At 43.5% G+C, this 24,208-nt stretch overlaps 1 protein-coding gene across 1 annotated transcript; it reads left to right on the top strand.

Moving 5' to 3' along the window:
• The first annotated feature begins 369 nt into the window (after nucleotides 1-369).
• LOC143878923 (pectinesterase 2-like) lies at nucleotides 370-1,604 on the top strand. Its single transcript, XM_077381140.1, has 3 exons — nucleotides 370-556; nucleotides 889-1,158; nucleotides 1,354-1,604. Exons 1-3 carry the CDS (start codon nucleotides 370-372, stop codon nucleotides 1,602-1,604), a joined length of 708 nt encoding a protein of 235 aa, XP_077237255.1.
• The last annotated feature ends 22,604 nt before the right edge of the window (nucleotides 1,605-24,208 follow it).

A 24,208-nucleotide genomic window follows, 5' to 3' on the forward strand; every position in this document is an offset into this window, starting at 1 on the left:
CAAAATATAGAAGGTTTAGGGACAAATTTTATTACTTCCCTTTCTTTGTCCATTTCTCCTTACTAACTTAATCAAACAAGATAATAGATTAAGATGTGTATTTTTATCATGACAACTAAGGGTTGCCATTATTAAAACATGTCTATCACCTTCTTTTCATTTATAAATTGACTACGTACGTTCATTAATCACAACATATCCGATCTTCTCATTCTTTTTCATCAAACAACACACAAAATGGTACTCAAATATTTTATGATACTACTTTTCTTCCTTCCCATTATTCTCGCGGAAATCATACCCAAGCCTGATTTAATTGTTGCCCAAGATGGCACCGGGAACTTCAACAGTATTTCAACAGCCGTCGCGATGTTACCGATCTCCATTGGCAAGAGACACATCATTTACATCAAAGCTGGAACCTATAAAGAGAAAGTCTTTGTCGGCAAAGATAAAATCAATGTAACTTTTATTGGCGACGGAATTGATAAAACAATTATCTCGAACAATTTGAGTAACAAAACCGGTTACTCGACTTACAACTCATCTACTGTAGGTATGTTTATCATTTTTCGCCAGTTTCAAAATAAGGTTTTGATGTATTATTTAGACAGTTTTAGTTTCTATCTAAAAAAACTACACCCTACTAATCTACAATCTTGTAATATTACGCTAGAAAAAGGTTTCACTTTTCAAAATTTTCTTATCGTTTTCTTTTGAATGGTTTAAAAAATAGAGGTTCCACTGAGTTTAGCTATTTGGGCTGAGTTGGGCATCGAGTTGCACCACCTTGTTATCCTTCCATCAACGGGAGTGGGAAGTGGTTGGTACTCTGTGAAACAACACGTTTTATTATGATGTGCTAACACTGTTTTATATTTTTATTAGGCATAGCAGGAGAATGGTTTATGGCACGGGATATAACATTCGAGAATACAGCTGGGCCAGCAAACGGGCAAGCAGTTGCATTGATGTTCGAGGCCAACCATTCAGTATTCTACAAGTGTAGTTTTAAAGGTTATCAGGATACACTCTATGTTAAAGGTGGATATCAATTTTATCGGGAGTGTGATATTTACGGGACCATAGACTTTATCTTTGGGGGTGCCGCGGTGGTTTTTCAAAGATGCAATATTAATGTTAGGACACCCCTTCACGGTAACGTAAATACAATAACTGCCCAAGGAAGAACAGATCCGAAAAAAAATAGTGGGATATCAATCCAATACTGTACAATAAAGGGGGCGGCCGATTTTAAACCAATCATTAAAACATACTTGGGTCGGCCATGGAAGACATATTCTCGAACGATTATCATGCAATCTAATTTAGACAAAATTATTGATCCCGCAGGGTGGTTAGAGTGGAATGTCTCGACAGACAAAATATTTTACGCAGAGTATGGAAATTGCGGACTCGGAGCAAAAAAGAATAATAGAGTTCAGTGGCGGGGACTTAGAGTGATTAATAAATCCGAGGCTGCTCAATTCACAGTGGAAACATTCATTCATGGTGGAGATTGGCTGCCCCAAACACATGTTCCATATGACTCTCGGTTGATGGCTGTATTGCCGAATTGTACTGCATTTTCACTGGTTAAGTAATAAAAATTAATATATTTTCATGTATTTTGCTCAGTGCTTTCCTAGTTGCTTTTTTAAGCTCTTTTATTTCTTTCGCACCTCGAATAAGATCTATACAGATCCATGAGTATTAAACATATTGTTCAGATCATTAACAAGCTTATGTTATCTAATATTATTCTTAGCCAAACATGAAGAATTATTGCATGGAATATTGGTAGGTATTTTTATGGGTTTTTCATGCTGCACTCACACCCACCCTCTCAAGTGTCTTCCTCTCTAGCAACTTTTAGGCCATGTTTGATGATGTTAGACACATTTAGGCCCTGTTTGGATTGCAAGAAAAACATTTCTCTTAACTTTTTCTTTTTATTTTTCTAGAAATCCTGCTTTCCAAATGCCATCCGTGTGCTTGTAGGAGCATCCGAGTGAGATGTGCCATATCAATTCATGTTTAGTTCTGGCGATGAATTTTTTGCCATAAAGAAGATCAACAACAGCATATCCACTGATGTTGACGAAGAAGAAAAATTGTTTCTATAGAAGGAGTGGCTTTAGACCAGAATATCCCAGAAATATTTTTAAAATATTTAGAAGGTGTTACTAAATCTCATATTACCAAAATTGGAAAGGTCCCAATGGATGACTTTTCAAAGTTGGCAGGGCTACGCATGATGTCATCTGAGTATGTAATAAACACTGGTCCTACCCATGTGATCAAATGGAGCCGTTGATCTTGCATGCCCTGAGATCACCTAAGTGCCTGTGGATGATCTATGAAGATGATTGCATAGATGGGAGGACATCTGATGTATAACTATGAAATTGCCCTCTCATTGGTATTGGTATACAAGGTCGGTCCCTTTCTGTGATCATCTGAAAAAGGGACATGAGTGAACATGTCTATGAAATCAAGAGCATTGATATTGTAAAACATCATCGTGTGACTCACATGGTCTTAGTACCATCCTAAATGGATACCCAACAAGGTGTAACTTGTAAGACAAAGGATTACAAAAATAAGAGTTAGCTTTTCAATGGCACTGCCTTGTTGGTTATTGGATTTTGAAAAGGGCAGTGATAAATCGACCCCACATCTCTGTCTCTCTAATCACTGCCCTATATGGAGTCGATTTACGATATATGGGGGATGATTTATCACTGCCCTTTTGAAAATTGATTATGAATCTAAAACTGATAGCTGGCCTCTGTTTTGGAATTTTTTCTATGGTGTAATTTTTTTACACATTGTGCATAGCATGGATGGGGCTCACCATTTTACACATGTTTTGATTGGTGGGGACTACTATTTTACTTTTACTTCATGTTTCGATGCTGTGCAAGCATCCCACTATCTCCACCCAAGCCCGTGTATAAGCTGGGTCCCACCATTTTACAGTTATGGAGCAAGGCCCACCATTTACATTTACACATGATATTTTGATTGGTGGGGCCCACTCTTTTCGCCCCTTTTTTTGTTACTTGGGACAGCCATATCTAGTGTAATAGTATTGCCATAAGTACACTAGAGGCGGGCTGTCCCAAGTTTAAAAAATGGGCGGAGCACTTCCCCTCTTGTTTTGTTGGTGCGGGCCATATAATTTTATGGGCTACTAATGCTTAGTTAATTTGCTAGGGTCCATCGCAGAAGGCATTTCGCAGAACGTTCATTGCATAAGGGGCAGCCACGTTTGATGAATTAAATGATTGAGACAAAATCTGAGGCTATGTGGCTGCTCTATCATGCAACAGATGCTCCGCTAATGCCTTCCTAGCAAATCCCTTACCAGAATCCCTTATATGTAGGGAAAGAGAACACTAAATTAGAAAACGAATAAAAAGAATCCCTTATTTCAAGCTAGAGAGAATGAGAGAATTAAGAAAAATCCTGAAAATCAGGGGTAACTTTGCTGAAAAAATCTACTCTTATAGAGTTAAAAAAAGAGGTACAAGAAATATACATAAAACCTAGAATGATTTTACTCCAGCAAATAAGCCATAAAACCTTTGCACATGAAATATACATTCATTAAAGTTCTCCAGAACCTGATATCACATACCTAGAATGATTTAACTTGAACAAATTTGTTAATAACTAAAAGAAATAGAGAGAAGAATGACATATAGGACCAAAGGAAATCGGGAAAACAAATAGATTTTATTCAAGAGAGCATGTTTACAACAGATCTATGGAAAAAAAAAAAAAAAAAGGGTTAATGGGTTAAACCCTATTTGGAAAATAGCACATCAGATCTATGGAATAAAAGAAAAAAAAAGGGCTAAACCCTCTATAGAAAACTCATCATTGACAGATCAAAAAGAGAGAGGGAGATCAGCTTACCGGAGATAATGGAGGCGCGCCGGAGACGACGCGGCAGAGAAGATGGATTCTCGCTGACGAGAATGGAGGACTCGCCAGATACGATGGAGGCTCGCAGGAGGGAATGGATGACTCGCCGGAGAAGATGGAGGACGAAGAGGGTTTTTGCAAATGAGGAAGAGAAGGGTTTGCTCGTGAGTCGTGAATGAGTTCTTTTTTCGTTTCCCCGATAAAACTCATTTTCCTCGAAAAATCCGATGTATTTGGGCGGAAAATATTAGGCGGAAAGCTACGAGACACGTCATTTATCACGGATTCCACGCGGGACGCACCATTTCCGTTTCCAGTCAACAAAATTACCACTTTTAAGCCATTTCCGCAGATTTAAGGCTCGTTTCCGTTTCCTTTCCTCCAAATACGCGGAACTGAACATACCCTAAGGGAAGTACAATTTAATGAAGTATAAGAAAGTACAATGATCACTCTCCCATCCAAGGACCCCAACTCTATCTCAATACCCCCTAAAAGTTATGAGGTATTATTGGCCTCATTCCAATCTGACATCCCATACCGATCTGACATCCCATGCATAAGATACGATTACGTTGCTATATAGTTTGTTGATGCTGTCTACCAAATATCATTCTCTAACTTAATGAAATGAAATAAAATACAATGTATGCACTTTATTGTGTAGTTTAATAATGCTGCCTACCAAATATCATTCTCTACATTGATGAAATGAAATAAAATGCAAAGTAAAATAGCTTACAAAAAAAAAAAAAATTCCCCTTCCAGTGCTTAGTAGGAGACTCATCATTTGTATGATGCTTGGGTTTTGAAATCCATGAAAGGAGTCTATGCACTAATTTCATTAGTGTAAAAAGATTAACTGTCAGAGTAAAGTAAACCTTGGAACTATAGTGAATTGTCAATTAAACTAACTAATTTCATAAGTGTCAACTCAAGTCAACTCAACAAAGCCTTCGTCCCAAACTAGTTGGGGTCGGCTAAATGAATCCTTCAGAAAAAAGTTCATGAAGAAGGTAAAAGGAATCTACCCGCCTCTAATCCTGGTTCTAGTTGGGTTCTTCTACGTGGGTCATTTTCTTCCATTCTATCATATCCAAGGTCATGTTCTATGTTATGTTCCTAGCTATCAAGTCTTTCCTCACTGTTTGTACCCAAGTTGTTTTCAGTCTACCCTACCTCTTTTTACTCCATCAATTTGGCACGAGTCGCCTCTTCTCGCCGGAGCATCTAAAGGCCTACATTGGATACCTCCAAACCATCTTAAGCGGTGCTCTCTCATCTTCTCCTCAATTGGTGCCACACCCACCTTTTAACGAATGACTTCATTTTTTATTCTATCTAACATTGTGTGGCCGCACATCCATCTAAGCATGGATGTGTAAAATGTTTAATTGTCAGAGTGAAGTAAACTAATTTCATAAGTGTAAAATGTTTAATTGTCAGAGTAAAGTAAACAATGGAACTAAAGTGAAATGTCCAACGGACCATAATGGATGATAAATAAATCCACTAGAAATGTTTAAAATCTAGTTGATTGGCTAGCAATACCGTGGGGGTTTCCGTGCTGCGAGGAGTAGTTGTGCTGGCAAGGGAGATTATCATTTGAAGGTCAGCTGTGGGTCCAGTGGCCACGCACTTGATCCTGACCCCAACAGAGGGAAATATCGTCATTATCCTTCTTATACCCTTATTCTTTAGGTTAAAATTCAACACATCTTGCCCTTTTGTAAAGATAAAGGGCATTGATATTTTCGCCCCCTATAGTATGAATTCACCCCCCTCTTAACATGATTTGACGTCAAAAAGCGTTAAAGTTACCCACTGTTCACGTTGTAAGCGGGGCGAATGCTTACTACAGAGGGGGTGAAAATATCATCTCCCATGATAAAAGTAATTATGTCAACACCATACCAAATAAATCCTATAATTAGATTAAATTTTGTAACCTATCAGGGCATCCCATTAGTAAGCCGGCCCGGGCCGATTCATCTGATTCTGGTATTATTGATCGATTTGGGCGTATATGTAGAAATCTTTTTCATTATTATAGTGGATCACTACAGAAGGGTTTCGTTGTACACGTAAAAGATAGCCTAGAGAGTAGAAAGAATGATTGTATAATTGGTTTATATGCATATCTTGGAACTAGGGTTTATTTGTTTTTAAGTGGGTACGTAACTGAACGAGAAATTTCTTTACATGTCCAATATCTAACGGATCACGATTGATGCAGTGGCATATCCAAGTGACACTGTTGGATAATGCCATTTGTCATCCACGTGGCACATCCATGTGGTTTGACTTAGTCTTGGGTTTTGCATGGGAATTTAGATAAGCAATTACTATGTCTAGTTTTTAGTATGTGGTAGTTAAGTCTTTCTTTAATGATTTATAGGGACTTTGTTAAGACTTATTAGGTTTGTACTTTGACTACTTAGGAAATGGTATTGTCATGAAAATTGTCCTAGAAGTTATTATAGGGTATTGAGAATAGGTATAGAAGTTATTGGTAAGTCATTTTCCATGTATCTCATTTACTTCTTGTATCTCCAAATATATCAATGAGAATGAGAAAAGAGGGGATGATAATTTTTGGTTAAAAAAAGAAAGCTTTTCTAAGCATTTAGCAAGAGTTCTACTTCTTGTGTTTTTTCCACAACCCTAAGGATTGCGATCGTCGATCCGAACGGTATCAAAGTGGTATCAGAGCATCTAAGTGTAACCTTACGACGGTGATCGTGAGGCGATCCTACGCTAGTGCTTACCAACGAGAAATTTGCGCTAGTTCAAGTTTCTCAATGGCCAATCGATGTCGCCGAGGTCCGATTGAACGAGAGGCTCCTAATCGAGAGAGGGATCTTCGTGATATCGAGATTGAGGAATTCAGGCGTCAAGTCCAAACCCTCACCGAGAGGTTAGCTCTTCAAGAGCCTCAAGATCAGGTGGAGGAAAACAATGACTCGGAGTCGGACGTCAACCCTTTCACTCGGCCACACCAACGCCAAGGAGAGAGTGACGGTTCTTCTTCGAGACGTCCCCCTTTACGCTTACGTTTCACCGATGTTAAGGTGGAGGTTCTTGAGTTTGAAGGAAAGATGCAACCGGATATCTTCATAGAATGGCTTACTACGGTTGAACGGATTTTCGATTATAAAGAAGTTCCCGACGAGCACAAAGTGCAAATCGTGGCAATCAAACTTCGCAAGCACCTCAATATGGTGGGAACGATTAAAGCTTCATCGAGAAAAGACCGGAAAATCAAAAATCAGATCTTGGGAGAAAATGAAGAAAGAGCTTCGTAAGAAATATTTACTGGAAAATTATCTACAAGATGCTTTTGTGGATATGTATCAATTCTAGCAAGAGACTCGTTCTGTTGATGAATATACGGAAGAGTTTGACAATAAGATGGTGCGATGTGGAGTTGCCGAACCCGAAGAACAAACTATTGCTCGTTATCTAGGAGGGTTGAGGCATGACATTAAAGAAAAGGTGCAACTCCAACCTTATTGGTCCTTCAATGATGTTCATTGCTTGGCAAGCAAAGTGGAAAAACAATACCGGCTATGACGAGATCAAGGGCCAACGAGTTCTTTTAGAACTCGGAATTTAGGTCATGAGTCTACTCCTAACCGGGGGAGTACGTCTCATTCTCGTCCTTCTAATAATGTCTCTCGACCGCCCAAGCGTGATGCGGCTCCAACTTATAAACGGCCTAATCCTTTGTCAATCCAATGCTTCAAATGCCAAGGAAATGGTCATATTGCATCAGAGTACCCCAATCACAAAGTTGTCAATCTTGTGAATGGTGAAATACAAGAGAATGAAGATGAAGAACCGACAAGCAATCATCAAGAAGACGAAGAGGATGTCGTCCATAGTGATCAAGGCGAGCTCCTTGTAGTCCGAAGAGCTATGAATATGGACCGCTTTAAAGAAGACAATGATTGGCTTCGCCACAATATTTTTCATACCTATTGTACGTCTCATGGCAAGGTTTGCAATGTTATCATTGATCTGGGTAGTTGTGAAAATATTGTCGCAACGGTGATGGTGGAGAAATTGAACCTCAAGACCGAACCTCATCTTCATCCTTACTCACTTTCTTGGATTAATCATGGAAATGAGGTAAAGGTGTCTAAACGTTGCCTTGTTCCTTTCTCAATTGGTACTAAATATAAAGATGAAATTTGGTGTGATGTGCTACCTATGGATGCTTGTCATTTACTTTTGGGGCGCCCTTGGGAGTTTGATCGCAGAGTCATCCACGATGGTTTCAAGAACACTTACTCTTTTGTTAAGGATGGAGTTAAGGTGACTTTGGCTCCTTCTAGAATGGAAAAGGGACTCAAACCCGACAAGGGGGAGAGTAACTTTTTTCTTTCCAAAACCGAGTTTGATCAAGAGACCAAGGAAAATGGCATGTCCTATGCTCTACTCGTTGTTGAAGTTAATGAGGAGCATGATTCTTTCCCTACAGAGCTTGCACCAATCCTTGAGCAATTTCAAGATGTTGTACCTAGTGAAATTCCTCCCGGACTACCTCCTATGAGAAGCATCCAACATTGTATAGATTTTGTTCCGGGCTCTACTCTTCCAAACAAGGCGGCTTACCGAATGAGTCCAAAAGAACATGAGGAACTTCAACGGCCTTTTGACTCTGCATGGGATTGAATTATGTGAGGAGCTGATGGTAAACTCTGTGGGAGTAGACTCTAGGCTTTACTAGGGAACTAATTTTGCTGGGGAGTCAACTCTGTTGGAGAGTGGACTCAACTGGGGAGTTTGTAGGTTTGGCTCGAGATGTGCTCGTGCATCCATCACCTCAACTTACTGGGGATGTTGTCCTGATTGTATTTGTGCATTTGGTAGCTTTTATGACCTGGCAAGCTAGGTCATAAAAGATGCCCCTAGTGTAATTGTGCTTCCACGACAAGAGTCGTAAGGCGGTGAAACAAGGGTGATTGAAGAAAATATGTTTCTTTTGGTGAAGGCTAGAGGTTGCAAAGGTTCTTTTCTTCGGTATAGGGAGGGACATGACAATTACCGTGATGGATAAGTCTGAGAATCCCTTTCTTGTGTTGCTCACTTCTGGAGGCTTAAAATCTCTGGCTTGTTTTGACAAGATGTCTCTTGCCCTTTCTAATACCTGAACCAAGAGTTACTCTGAATTTTCTTTACATTTTGGAGGGTGTGCTGCCATTCATCTGACGCCAGTGACTTTGACTTCAAAGGGAAGAGAAAACAAATAGAAAAGGAAGAACAGATTTGAAAGGACTAATCCTAAGAAGACTATTACTCCAAGGACTTGACTCACTGATAACTGACTTTTGGATCTGATGTGTTATTTCTTAAGTGTAAGGGCCTAACCATTCTTAGAGTATTTTGAATACCATTTCAAGAGGCACTACTCCCCTCATTCGATATTTTCACCATGGTTATTATCCCTTTCAGATTGCTCGGTTTCGATGCCTCTAGTTTAGAGGAGCGTCAAGTAAGCCTGCCGGCACTACTTGGACTCTGAGATTTTTGCTCTGATTGATTATTCTTCTTTCTTCTCATTGATTCTCCCCTTGTGTGAAGTCAGTGACCAGATTGCCTTTCCAGGTTTTCAATCCGGCGCACCGCTTACCCTAACTTTTGCCTGGATCGTCTTTCGGGTTTTCGCTCCAGCGGGCTCATTACCCTAACTTTTGCCTAAGTCGACCTTTCGGTTGTCGACTTAGCGGGTGAATGACCATAACTTTTGCCTAGACCGCCCTTTCGAATTTTCACCTTAGCAGGTCTTCAGACTCCATCATTTTTCTTCTTTTTTTCTTTTGACTTTAAACCTCTACTTGTTACACAAGGACTTTCTAGGTGGGCCGGGGTTCAAAAGGAGGGAATTTGGTTTTGGTTTTCCAAAATTTCGACCGAACCTGAATTGGCCAGGCTTCCTATGTACCCCTAGGTGGTGAGGATCAGGTCAGCGTAGTTCTCTCAATGTTAGAAGGAAAATGATGATTTTTTTTTTGTTTTAAATGGTTGACCCAACCTGGGCAGACCAGGCTGCCTACGTACCCCAGAAGAATAGGGATCAAGTCAGATGTAGTTCGGGACAAAAATGCCCCTGGTTTGTGGGTGTTTGAAAGATATACGAATTTTGTTTAGGCTAAAAAGGAGTTTACAAAAGGGTTTACCAAACTTGGGATTTTTAGTTTTGAAAGTTCAAACATCCAAGGATGACCTTCTGGTGTTCTGGCGTAAAAGCTTCTTAAATCATTTAGGTTCAATAGGTTTGAACTCTTATTTCACTTTTTTCAAGGAGTCTGGCAGCATTTCCGAGCAAGACTTAAATTGCGATGCACGAGCTTGTCTGATTGAATCCACATTTGTCTATGTGATCATGAACTGATGTTGTGGATTCTATGACTCGCAGTCATTTCTATTGCTTGAAGAAGATTTGATATTTGAATCACTTTTGTCGATACAACTTTCTGGGACTTTGACATTCCTAAAAAGTTGATGTAGGGGCATGTTCCCTTCTCCTTTTTTATTTTTCTTCTTTTTTCCTTTTGGGTTTTCTTTTTCTTTTTGTTTTGTATTTTTTTATATCGGGAATGCCCCTACTCCCTGACTGCTCCGACTTGAAATTCCATCGTAATGTATAGCCCGAGTATTCTTTTGGGGATCATGTTCTATGATTGTAACTTTATTATCCAAAAGTCTTCTCTCAATCTTTTCATTGTCTTTGCTTGATGTCTAATGTTCACCTTTAAAGTTCTCGCTTTTTGTCGACCCGATGCCTAACACTGAGGGGGTCTCGTATTGAACAACGCCTTGACATGCTCCCGGTTTATCCTCGTAGGACCAAGCAAGACTTCTTTGAACCTTCTACATAGGTTTATGGATTCTTCGCGCTCTTCTGGAGATAAAGTTTTGCCAATCCGTATTTTTCTTGTTTTGGATTTCGATACTACTATCCACGATTTCGATTTTGTCTTCAAGTGGCTTTGCTCGATACTCTTCCTCTCGTTTGACCTTCTTTCAGATCTCGAGGGGAATTTTGTCTGCATCCTCATCCGAGGAGGGTGTCTTAGTTTGTTTAACAATAGATCCAAGAGCAGTCACAGAAAATTGGACATTGAAAACATATGTGCATTTCATTGAGAAGTTTATGTATATCGATGATACTCGACGCACCACGATGGGATTTACATCAGACATAATAGTGGGCTGAATGCTAACTCACAATAAGAAAGGCGAACAGACACAAAATACTCGGACTTGACACTGACATGATTATTTGACCTACCAACTTTGACAAGAGAGTTGGTACACACATGACAAAGGACAAATTTCAAAGACAAGACACTTTTTTGGAGGCAATGGACTGGCGCTGTAAGGTCACGGGAAGCATGCCTTCCTCAATGATGATGATGACCGGGAAGCTTTATCCTGGAATAAGAATCTCGGGAGCGGTGGCCTCATAAGGTCCTGTTGACCTAGCTCAAGCTGCTCTTCAATACCTGATATTGGCAAGGCCTTCTCTGGCATGACAGTTTCAGGAAGTTTAAGCTCATCTTTGGTTTTCCTTTTAATTCACTTCCCAACCCCGGGGTGGTACAGGTAAAAGTGATGGGATTTATGAATGGTTGAATTGGTGGAATGGTTCCAACTGTGGGCGGAGAGGGTGGGATAAAACTGGTGAAACAGAATTACTGTTAAGTGTCGAAGACGGACGAGATAAAGTGGGTTTTGAAAAGGTAATTCTTTTGATAGCAATGATTGAGCAACCGGGCAGGATTCCTGTCATGGACATCACAAACACTGGGTCTAATAAGAGGTAATCACATAGCAATGTTACATCCAAGTTGAGACAAAAGATGATCCGAACACATCCTTCTCGTGGATAAAATTCGGCAACATAACGACTGTACAAGGAGATGTGACAAGGTAGGCACATGATTCGTCAACAAACCTAGAAGTGATAGTGATCAAGCTGAAGGTATTTGGAGAAAATCCAGCAGCATAACAGTTGTACAAAGAGGATTTGAAAAACTATGCATAAAGAGTACGCCGACAAGGTCAAGATGAAGTAGGGTTCCCAGCAAAAACACACACTCCCGTAATGATAATGGCAAGATAGACTCACAATCGACATGTAGAATGCGATCTGATAAGGATCAATCAAAGGATTAGGCTCATGGAAGATGGATCATGGCTATAAAGATGGTGATGAAAATCCAATGATCTGATCATGAGCAAAATCTAGTGAAGTCGAGGAGGTCCCGACTCATGACTTGTTCATGTACTAGGACTGCGCTTGTAGCCACACATGGTGAAGTACCCTATTCTAAAAAAAATGGGACAAGGTTCCCTAACCTAGGCTCACATGTGTGATGTACACATGTTTGCCCTATAGGATAAATGCTGAGGTAATGCAAAGGTAAGCCCAAGGTCCTCTTAGCCGGGTGCATAGTTCAGTGTACACCGTGAGTATCCTCCGATGTATGGGACTATGTCCGTTTTACACACAAGGTCTAAGAATTGAGTGTACTACCGGTGCGGTATGCCTGAATGGGATGGGTATAGTCCACGTGGCTCCTGCTAATAGTACCTGGGGGAAATGGGTGGTCTCATACGATATGCACAACATAATAATAACAATGCAGTGGATGCAAGTGAGTTTTATGTGTGCATTTAGTTTTGCGCGCATCTAGGTACCCCTGGTAATCTAACCTAAAGCGATAATGTTCCCATTTTAAGCTTTTTCACCCAAATTTCTTAAAACTAACAAATTGGCATTCTTACAGATTTAGGCATAAAGATCCCCAGCAGAGTCACAAGTCTGTGGGACCCTCGAGGGAAATGATACCCCTCGATCTCCACAACATGGAGAGCTCCGTGTGGCTCTCGATGTCATTGCTCTCAAAGTATGAGTCATGGCGTGAGATACCACTAGATTTGGGGTTATGAAACCCAAAATCAAGTCGTACCGACGAATGTTCCCACACAGATCAAAGATCCGATGGGAATGAAGAATAGAGTTGCCATCTAGGATTAAGGCCTACAACCCATAAAAACTCTGTGCTAAATAAACGTCCAAAAGTGAAGGGTCCGTGCCTGGTTAGGAATGAGGAAGGTGTTAGGCACCCCACTCGCCCGAGGAACTCGGTCTGTAATGCCATTTATATTAGTTTTAAAGAATTTTGGGTGAAAAGGCGTAAAATAGGAACAATCTCCCCAAACGAACAATCTATATACAAAAGTGGTCCCTTTTTTATCAACTTGCTCTGATTGGCTCAACTATCTAATATCAAGCAATCAAACACACATGTTTAGCCAATCAAAGGGATCTAATCAAAGTAAGCCCATCTGCCATTGGACCTACGTAAGAAGAATGGGAATAAGGATCTCTCCTCACCTTCCATGACATATCTACAGAATTCTAGGGATACCTCCCTTGAACTCTCTGGATCGAGGATAGTAGTGAGAAAGCCATATTCTCATTCTCCTTTAGCTGATGATGGCGCGGGGATGCGATCACAATCACAAGCATAAGATAAAAACATCCAATCACAACCACAATCTAAATGAGGGTAGATATTAGCATCGTGCAACCCTGAATGGAGCACTAGAATCTCCCTACTCCCCTTTATAAAAATATATCGCTCAAATAATACAAACAATACAAATACATCGATGATCCTCACAATCTCTCAAGCTGATGGGGAGGCGGGAGACTAGTGCAACTCCAAGGTTGCATGACCCTAGTACATGTCTCCAATACCTAAGCAAGTATAACGCTAGAAAAAGCAGTAACCAAACACATACTATCAATCAAAGCAAAAGTAGATACAAAGCATGCATGTAACTATGCAAGAGATAATGATAAGCAATGATCAATCAAAGTAAGAAAATAACTCACTAACATGCAAAATTATGCAAGAAACAATACTAAGAAGTAAGCAATGAAAGCGAGTAAGTAAACACACCAGCATGCAAGACTACATAAGAGATATAGCTAAGCAAGTAAGTAAACACACAAGCATGTGAGACTATGCAAGAGATATAGCTAATCAAATAAGTAAACATACAAGCATGCGAGACTACACAAGGAATATAGCTAAGTAGTAGATAGTCAAAACAGTAAAGTACACACACTAGCATTCATCTTTTGATCCATTTGATTTATACTTCGAGTGTATCTTTTGAATGAATTATGTTGATTGGGGTTTGAAATGATTAAAGCAAAAAGAATAAAATAAAACCTTAAAACCCTACTGGAGTGTGTGTAGGGTCGATCTGAACGCGGAAGGCCATCCAAGCTGCCTATGTACCCAAGCCTCTTTGGCATCAAGATCGATGTAGTTCGGTGGCGCAAATCTAATCTACATATGCCTAATGTTCCTAGGGCCACTGATCTAGACTCGATCGACTGGACTAGGCTAGTGATTAAAGTTTATTGGAGATGATTAGATTAGATTGAAATTAATTGTTAATTCTAAGAATCCGTCTAGTATGCTATTCCTTTATGCTCTTAAACTAAATGCAAGTATAATCCTAGACTAATGTACGTGGGCCCTATTCCTAATTGTGACTAGGCTTGTCCTAAAGAAGAAGATGTGCTATCTAGTGAAACCTACTGTAGGGTTCAGTTGACGTTGTATACAACTGACCCTGATTGAAGCTTGTGTGACTTCTAACTTCTAGGACTCCCCTATGACCCAAAACTCGCTAAGACCTAAGACTCTCTAATGCCTAGGGTTCCCTATAGATCTAAGGACAGCTATAGATCTATGGAATTGACACCAAACTCGAAACTATTACCTTCGTTTTTAGGATTTTGTTTTTTTCTATTTTTTTGTATTATTTTTTATGTTTTTTTATCTCCTTTGTTTGAAAAGAGGGTTTTTGGCTCAAGAGGTTGCTGTCTGTCATCACCTTAACCCGATGGTTTTGGAAAATATTTTTGTTGTTTTTGGGTTTTTGTTGTTTTTATGTTTTTATGTATTTTTTAACCCGTTTGATCGTAAAAAGGGTTTTGGCTCAAGAGGTTTCCGTCCGTCATCGCCTAGACTTGAGGATGTGTTCCCAAAATTGATGAAATCCTAAAACTCGAAAAGGATCCCGAGAAACATGTAGCATGTAGTCCCGAAGAGAAATGGAAACCCTATGCCTTGTGAGAATCCTAAGATAAGGAGGAGGATAGGAAGAGTAAAGGGTTGGCTCAAGAAACATTCTGTCATCGCCGAAACCCAATGGTAGATTTCTAAAACCTAAAGAAAATGTCAAACCCTAATGATGACCTCTCTTTAATGAAATATTCTAGACACAAAGAGGAGAGTCCAGAAATTTCAAATGAAACCTAAGTATTGATAATCAACATGAAGGGCAGAAGGAAAGAGATGAGAAAAAGGGGCTCCGAGTAGCCTCATTATGACTTTCACAATTTCTCGAATGTATGGAATAATGTTATTATCAAACATAATGGAATCAGTTCTAAAAGAAATGAACTTATTTAGAGGCAAGGAAATGATGAAAAACTTATTAGGATTATGTGAATAATGGAACACATCTGGACTGACATCCTTGCCTAAGGATCTCATACGATAAGAGGCCAAATTCCTAAGTAAAATCCAAAGGCTGGAATTATGACTTTTCCTTCGGTTAAAAGAACTCATGAAGGCAGTATAAACATCTTTAAGTAATATTGACAAATGAGTTATCATGAGCTAAGAAGATTTGGTTTAGTATCCAAGAGTATTGTATATAGTTTAAATTCATACCAAACATGCAATGAATTGAACACAATGGGTCAGATGTATTCAACCCTCATCTACTCATCTGACCAATGATGTTATTTGCCATTCTACTGACCTTGATCCCATTCGAATAGTGCTTGAACGCATATATTCAAAATACAAGCGAATCTTTCTGTAAATGACGCTTAATTACTGCTAACATTTTGGGAATTCATCTAACATGCGAACAAAATTAGATCAACTCATGCCTTCAAGAAATTTCTGAACACACAACCATGAATCAAAAAGCATACTAGAGAAGGGAAAAAAATTGGAAGAGCCACGTTTCAGAATCAACAGGAAATCAAGAAAACAAACACAGGAAATCATGACCAAATTCAATGGTTTTCAAGCTTAAATACTCAGAGATTAACATCATTTAGCAACCACAAATCAACTTGCAACCTAATCATGCACCAAAGATCCATCCATCTAAGCAAAATTAAGATACATGAAGCTATAAAATCGCTTTAAACTAACTCGAATTTTGAAATCAAATTTCTGTGAAAGGATTACGGCAAGAAAAACAAACATGATCGAACAAAACACTCTATTCTAGCTAGATGCACTCATATTCCAAGCTAAAACTTAACAAATCATAAACCATTGAAGAAGCATCATGAAGAGGAAATACCAATATCCAGTTCTAATCCAAAATAAAAAGAAGACATGAACATATTACCTTCTTCTCTCCTTTTCTGAAATTTGGAATTACCACGGCTACGAAGTTGTATTCTTCACAAGATCGGAATTAGTAAAATTGAGATGTGAATCTAGGCCTTCCCTCTTCTTTCATCAAATTCTCCAAATCTCAAATCTAGGAATGCTAGAGAAGCGGTTGTTGGAATTAATGTTTGAGATTGAATTAGTGAAGGAAATGATGGTAATACCAAGGCTTTTGGATTATTAGACCAAATCTAGGGTTGGTGGTGTTAAAAGAGGAAGAAACGACATATCTAGGAATAGAAATGGAAGAAGATGATGGTGAGGGTTTGAGAAGAAGAAAATGATGTTGGATTCCGAAAAATCTTGCCGAAGATGATGGAGATGAGGTTGGATTTGGATCGGTTAAAAGAGGGTAAAATCTAGGGTTTCTAAAGATAAGAGAAAGTTTCTAAGATCTATGGAGTGAAGAGATGGTGGTGATGATGAACATGGAGGAAGATGTCAGTCATAGCTCCGGCAGCGTCGGAGAAGAAGCTCTCTCTCTCTCTCTCTCTCTCTCTCTCTCTCTCTCTCTCTCTCTCTCTCTCTCTCTCTCTTCTGATTTTCAGATCGAAAATTGAGAGTCCCCCATGAACTCCATTTATGGGGTATATATAGGAAATGCTAATTTTGCACCCCCCTTTTCTCTCGGGACAGCCCCATTCAGTGTATTTGAGACTATTTTCTCATACAAAGGGGTGTCTTGGGAAAGAATAAGGGAAAGAAAAAAAATAGTAATAAACCTTCTTCCAGCCTTACATGATGGGCACTCCCATTCAGATAACTCACCCCCCTTCTGCAACAAGGAAAAATGGTATCAACACAACCATACTTTGATGATCGCACTAACTCAGGTCGTCTTTTCTATCGTTTCTAGTCCAATTTTCCTGAAAATTTGTGAGGACATTCTTAGGTGTAGTAACAAGTTTCGGGTGAATTTCCCTAATAGACAAGGTAGGTTAGAGAAAACATTAAAGAAGGGTCGCACTAGCATGATTTTCCTGAATTATTAGGGATTTTTGCAAATTTTCAGGTTTCTGAGACAATATGAAAGGGTGTTATGGCTCTCAAACAGAGGGTGCAAATGGGGTTTCGGGAATTACCGAGGTTTGGTTTTTGGATATTCAAAGTTGCGCTTTGGTTTTCGGATTCTAAAATTGGCTTCAGGATCTAGGGGTTCGGGAACTTTACTCGATTTTGGGATTTTTATTTGATTCTATGAACTAGGGGTAAGGTCAAAATGGGGTGTCTACAAGCTGCTTCCTAGGTTAGATTTTTTATCTCCATGGCTCTGATGTTGTACCAGTAACAAAGCTTTTCAGAGCCTCACTTCTTTTCTTCATGAGGGTTGTCAGGGAAGACGAGGTCCCTTGGTACTCCGAGTTGGTAATGAAATGATCCACGAATAGTGTGTATAACTGTCTAATAGATCTACTTAAGGCAGGGCCTTCGGAGGCATACCGGGTGTACGCCGCTTCCTCAAGGGTGACGGGGAAGGTTCGACACATGATGCTGTCTTTTGTTCAATCTATGGCCATCGTGGTCTTGAAGGCATCTAGATTTTCTCTTCGATCCGTGGAACCAATATATGGTCCCAGGAGAGGTAACTTGAGGCTTATGATAATACCCGTGCTGGAGATGGGACTAGGTGTCCAATTTGGGATGATATAGCTCTACTGTTTTTGCTATCCGATGGACAAGGAAAGTACGGTTTTCAATCGCAGGTTTGTGAGGTTTGCACGAAGAATGAGAGCAAAACACCATTGGGAAAGAGATGGAGCCATAACCGCTAGGAGGGTCAGGTCGATACACACTCCTGGAGGGCTGGAGTTAAGGTGGGTCATGATCTGATCATGAAGATCTAGAGGGGGAGGTTCCCAGAGGAGGCCTAAGAGCCTAAAAAGCCCTTTGAAGCATTTTAGATGCCAAAAACCCCAGACGTGGAGTGGATGGTTCCCTTTTATAGGTAGAGTTCTGTATTCCTCGGCATGATCTGATAATGACGTGCCACTGTGATAGTATTCCTGGGCATGATCTGACAGTGACGTTCCACTGTGACAATCATTGGAGACACATGTTTAGCGTGTGATAAGGCACAAATACGGCACCACCCCCAAACCTCGACACGTGTCTCCCATGCACTAACAGAGTCCCGCCATCATGAAGAAAGGCATAGGGAAACGGCAAGGTGGCTCAACCACGACACGTGTCACCTTCTCGTCTTCCAAAACTCATCATCACAAATTATGGAAGGGATTATCCTACCAAAGCCACGCCGTCCGGACAGAGGGACGGCCCAATCCTACTAAGGAAGATTTTCTCTCCATAATGATGAAGAGGCCCACACGCCACCCTTTAAAAGGGAGGCGAAGGGAAGAAGAGGAGGATCGATCTTTTTTTCTTACTCCTCACAGAAACAACTGAAAAAAAGAGGCAGGACTACGATAGAGGAGGCTGGGAACTTTATCCCACTCTCTCGTTTAGTCCCCTCCGACCCATCCACCCACGTGCCCAGAAAAGAATCTACGCCTTGGTCCTGGTAAACCCGACCAAAACCCTCTCTCCTTCTTGCTGTCCTTTATATTGTTTGGTCGAAGGATCTGACTTGGGTGTCGAAGTGGTCGTCCGGGACCCACCCCGGACCCCCTGACCCCTTTTGTTTATGATTGCAGACCCCGCGGAGGCCCTCTACCAACCGCGCGATCGCAGACCCGAATTTAGACGCCATCATATTGGCGCCATCCGTGGGACCCGTCGAGTACTGAACGCCGTATGGCGATGAGAAACCACACCCAACAGCAAGAAATAGGGGTGATGACCAGAAGCCAGGCCCAACACGAGAAGACTCACGCCTCAAGTTCCCGGGAACCAAATTCCTAGCTCTCGGGCCGGCGCAACCCCTCCTCCAGCACACCACAAATGGTCCCCACCATGGAAATGTTCAACGAACTCCGCCAAGAGCTACTCCAATGCCTGCCCCCGCCGGAGCCTCCGGCCCTGGGGAGGCCCCCCACAGCGTACGACCAGACGGAGGCCTACGGCGAAGGTGACGAGGAACAGCCAGGAGAGCATCATCCCCGGCGAAGACAAGCACCAGCCCGCCGAACGCCCTCTCCATCGGCCAACAGTCCCTTGCCTCCCGCAACCAGGGGGCACCAGTGAAGCGACGGAAAGCAAGCGACGATCAGCCGCGCTCCCCCCTCCCGGCCAGCTCGCCATCAAGAACCACCCCCGGCCCGGACAGAAGAGGTAGCAACCTCAGCACAACCCGCAAGGCCAGACCCGATAGCGGACCTACAAAGGCAACTCCGAGAAGTAAGACTGGAAATGAAAAAATCCTACGCCCACGGCATCCTCGACGAATGGGAAAAAGAAACAACATCTCCATTCACCTCTGAGGTCTTAAAGACCCCGGTGGAAGCAGAAATAGATCTTTCCCGTTTCGGACTATATGACGGGAGCACAGACCCTTTCGAATTCCTCCAAACATTCAAAAGGGTAATGACGCTCCGCGACGCGTCGGACGAATTCATGTGCAGAGCCTTTGCATCCCTATTAAGAAAGACCGCCAACAATTGGTACATGAGGCTGGAGCCTGACTCCATTGCGTCCTTCCACGAATTCGGAAGAAAGTTCAATGCAAGGGAAAAACGAGACCCTAAGAGACTTCATGTTGAAATTTAACGCCGAACTGGCCCAACTCTCCAACATGGACTTCCAAATAGCGGTCGCAACACTGAAACATGCAACCACCGACCCAAATCTCAAGCTACACCTCATCCTCAAGCCACCCCAGGATCTGCAGGAACTAGAATCCAAAGCTGATAAGTTCGTACGAGCAGAGAAGGCCTGCGCACGGGAGCGGAGCCGACCCGGCCCCGAGGAAAGAAAAGGCGACGATGGACGAAAAGTACCAAGGCCACGGGCCGGGGAAGGGCCAACCAACCGGAAGGCCATTCCCTTCTTCGAAAGGCTCGGAAGCGCCCCCCCTAAAGGCTCCCCTCTCCCATGTCCTACTCGCCATCAGAGATCAGGGTCTCCTGACCCCCCCCCCCTAAAAGAATAGCCACAGACCCAAAGAAGCGATCCATCAAAAAGTTCTGCGAGTTTCACGGAGACCACGGCCACGAGACCAACCATTGTTTCCACCTCCGGCTCCAGTAGAAAAACTGGCAGAAGAGGGGCACCTAAACCAGTATCTCTGGAGCCCTATTGAGAACTCGCGCGAGGCCCCCTGTCACGACGACGAGCCCAGAGATAAGCGCCCGACGCGTAGCAGGCGTCGGTCAGGGAACCGGCACCGGTCTGGTAGCCGACGCCGATCTGATAGCCGACACCGCTCCCCCAGCAGGTGTCGCTCCCGTAGCAGACACCAATCGCGCAGCCGGCATGACTCGCGCTGCCACCAGCGCCCCAAGAGAGAGGAGCCAGCCGAACGCCCGCAGGCCCGGGAAGAGCCACCCACCGTCATCGGCAAAATCAACGTCATCGCGGGCGAACTCGCAGCAGGAGGACCGACGACAGCCGGCCGACGAGCGTACACAGAACGGGTGTTCTCCATGGAGATGCCTTCCAAAAAGGCACGACGACGCACTGGTCGTCGCCAACTTCGACGTAGGAAAAATCCTGGTCGACACAGGGAGCTCCGTCAATGTGTTGCACCTCGAAACCTTCAAAGAAATGAAACTAGGCGAAGAGAGACTAGAACCTACGGAATACTCCATCTACGGGTTCTCCGGAGCTTCGGTGCGGGTCAAGGGCAAAATAGACCTACCCGTAACTTTCGGAACGTACCCCCTCTAGAAGACCATCTTGACCACCTTCATGGTCGTAGACATACCATTCACCTACAGCGCCATCATAGGACGCCCTGCCTTGAGAGACTTGGGAGCAGTAGTCTCCATCCCCCACCTCAAAATGAAGTTCCCCACTCCAACCGGGATAGGGGAAGTCCGAGGGCAGCAGATGATAGCACGCCAATGCTACGCGGCAAGCCTGAAAGGAAGCAACGCCCCGGCCGAAAACTTCACAATCGGGGGTGAGGACCCCCGGGAGCGGGCTCGGATTATCAGAGGAGAGCCCACCGAGGAGCTAGACTCCATTCCCATAGCCGAGGATCAACTTGAGAAGCCGGTCCGTATCAGCTCCTTGTTAAGAGGCACCTTACGAGACCAGATGATCAATCTCCTCAGAGCCAACAAAGACGTATTCGTGTGGTCCGCTCAGGACATGCCGGGGATACCCAGGGAATTGGCTGTTCACAAGCTGAACGTGAACCCGACCCTCAAACCCATCCGGCAGAAAAAAAAAGGAATTTCACAGCGGAGCGCCAAGCCCACATAAAGGCCGAAGTAGAAAAACTACTACAAGCCGGATTCATCAGAGAAATCTGGTACCCCGAATGGCTGTCCAACGTGGTCATGGTCAAGAAGGCTGGCGGGGGCTGGCGGGCCTGTATAGACTTTACAGACCTAAACCGAGCCTGCCCAAAAGATCCCTACCCTCTGCCGCGTATAGACCAGCTCATCGACGCCATGTCCGGACATGAACTCCTCACCTTCCTAGACGCCTTCTCCGGCTACAACCAGGTAAAGATGCACGAATCAGACATCCCGAAGACCGCATTCATCACTGACCAGGGCGTTTACTGTTACACCGTCATGCCCTTCGGTCTAAAAAATACAAGAGCCACATACCAGCGGCTGGTAAACAAACTGTTCCGAGAACAGATCAGGAGAAACGTCGAAGTATATGTTAATGATATGTTGGTGAAGAGCTTGGAAGCCTCCAAGCACATCTCCGACCTTCAGGAAACCTTCGACACCTTGCGGCGAGCCCGGATGAAACTAAACCCTGCAAAGTGCGCATTCGGGGTAACCTCCGGAAAGTTCTTGGGATTCATGGTCAGCCAGAGAGGCATCGAAGCCAACCCCGAGAAAATCCAGGCCATCCTGGACATGGAACCCCCGGCAACGGTGGTCGAGGTACAGCGGCTCGCGGGACGAATCACCGCCCTCGGCCGTTTCATGCCCAAATTGGCCGAGAAATGTCAGTCCTTCTTCAAACAGCTGAAGAACATACAAGAATTTGAGTGGACGCCGGCCTGCCAAGAAGCCTTCGACGCCCTGAAACAATACCTCCAAACACCGCCCGTACTGGCCAAGCCAGAGCCAGGAGAGGAACTATTCTTGTACCTGGCCGTAAGTCCTACGGCGGTGAGCTCGGTACTGGCCAAAAAGAGCGACAAAAAGGAGCACCCGGTGTACTATGTGAGCAAGACCCTGCACGGGGCGGAGACCTGATACTTGAAAATAGAGAAATTCGCCCTCGCGGTCGTCAGCGCCGCCCGGAAACTCCGCCCCTACTTACAGGCTCATCCCATAATACTCTTGACCGACCAGCCCCTCAGAAAGATTCTCCAAAAACCGGAGACCTCGGGCAGAATGGTAAGCTGGGCTGTCGAGTTTGGAGAATTCGACATCCAGATCCGACCGAGACCGGCCGTCAAGTCCCAGGCCCTTGCCGACTTCATAGTAGAATCCACAGCCCCCGCCACAGAACCAGCAGCCATAGGAGAAACCAGGGGCCCCACCGAGCACACGACTCGCGAAGACAAGGAAGAGAGCGACTGGACCCTACACGTTGACGGCTCAGCAGGTAAAATAGGACGTGGGGCAGGAGTAGTCCTCCACGGCCCCGATGGGTTCATAGTGGAGTACGCTCTCCGGCTAGATTTCACAGCCTCCAATAACGAGGCTGAATACGAGGCCTTATTGGCTGGGCTAAGCCTAGCCTCAGAACTCGGTGCAGAAAAATTGAAAGTTTATAGCGATTCCCAGCTAGTCGTCAACCAAGTAAACGGGGCATATGAGGCCAAAAGACCCCAGAATGAAAAAATACCTCCAGAAGGTAAAAGAAAAACTACAGAGAATGGGGGAAGTTGAGGTTCTCCAGGTACCACGAGACATGAATAACTGAGCGGATGCTCTGTCAAAAATGGCCTCGGAAGAAACCCATGACTTCGGTACCGTGCTCACAGAGATACTGTCCCACCCCAGTATCGATGAGGTACAAGTCTTAGAGATTCCCCCAGGACCCAACTGGATGGACCCCATCATGCGATACTTGAAAGACGGGATACTGCCTGAGGATAAGCTGGAAGCCCGACGCCTAATCCCAAGAGCTGCCCACTACGTGGTCCACGGGCCCAGGCTGTACAAACGGTCGTACACATGGCCGTACCTCCGATGCCTTGTGCCCTCCGAATCAGATTACGCCCTAAGGGAGGTGCATGAAGGAATCTGTGGAGACCACGGAGGCGGCCGAACCCTGGCTCAGAAAATCGTAAGGCACGGCTACTTCTGGCCCACGATCCTCAGGGATGCCAAGGAGTTCGTCAAAAAGTGCAGCCCGTGCCAAAGGTTCACCACAACTCCCCGCCAACCGGCCACCCCATACACCGTGATGGCAGGGCCCCTGCCTTTCGCCATGTGGGGAATGGACCTGCTCGGGCCATTCCCAAAAGCCCCTGGAGGACACACGATGCTGTACGTCGCCATCGACTACTTCACCAAATGGGTCGAAGTCAAAGCAGTGGCAAAACCTAACTCAAAAGCAACAGAGAAGTTTTTCTATCATGATGTGGTCTGCGGCTTCGGCATTCCAAGAATACTCGTGACGGACAACGGACCCCAGTTCGTAAGCGCGGAGTTTGGCAGATTCTGCGATAACCTAAGCATCGAGCACCGTTTCGCATCTGTGGCTCACCCACAGGCCAACGG

Source organism: Tasmannia lanceolata, unplaced genomic scaffold, assembly GCF_043159265.1.
Source record: "Tasmannia lanceolata isolate RefF3 unplaced genomic scaffold, GAP_Taslan_0.1 ptg000006l, whole genome shotgun sequence".
Lineage (NCBI taxonomy): Eukaryota > Viridiplantae > Streptophyta > Magnoliopsida > Canellales > Winteraceae > Tasmannia > Tasmannia lanceolata.

Excerpts from the sequence above, each read along its gene's own strand:
- LOC143878923 (XM_077381140.1), top strand. The coding sequence starts at position 370 with ATGTTACCGATCTCCATTGGCAAGAGACACATCATTTACATCAAAGCT. Across the intron at positions 557-888 it reads TTACAACTCATCTACTGTAG|GCATAGCAGGAGAATGGTTT; the intron begins GTATGTTTATCA and ends TATTTTTATTAG. Across the intron at positions 1,159-1,353 it reads TGTTAGGACACCCCTTCACG|GGTGGTTAGAGTGGAATGTC; the intron begins GTAACGTAAATA and ends TTGATCCCGCAG.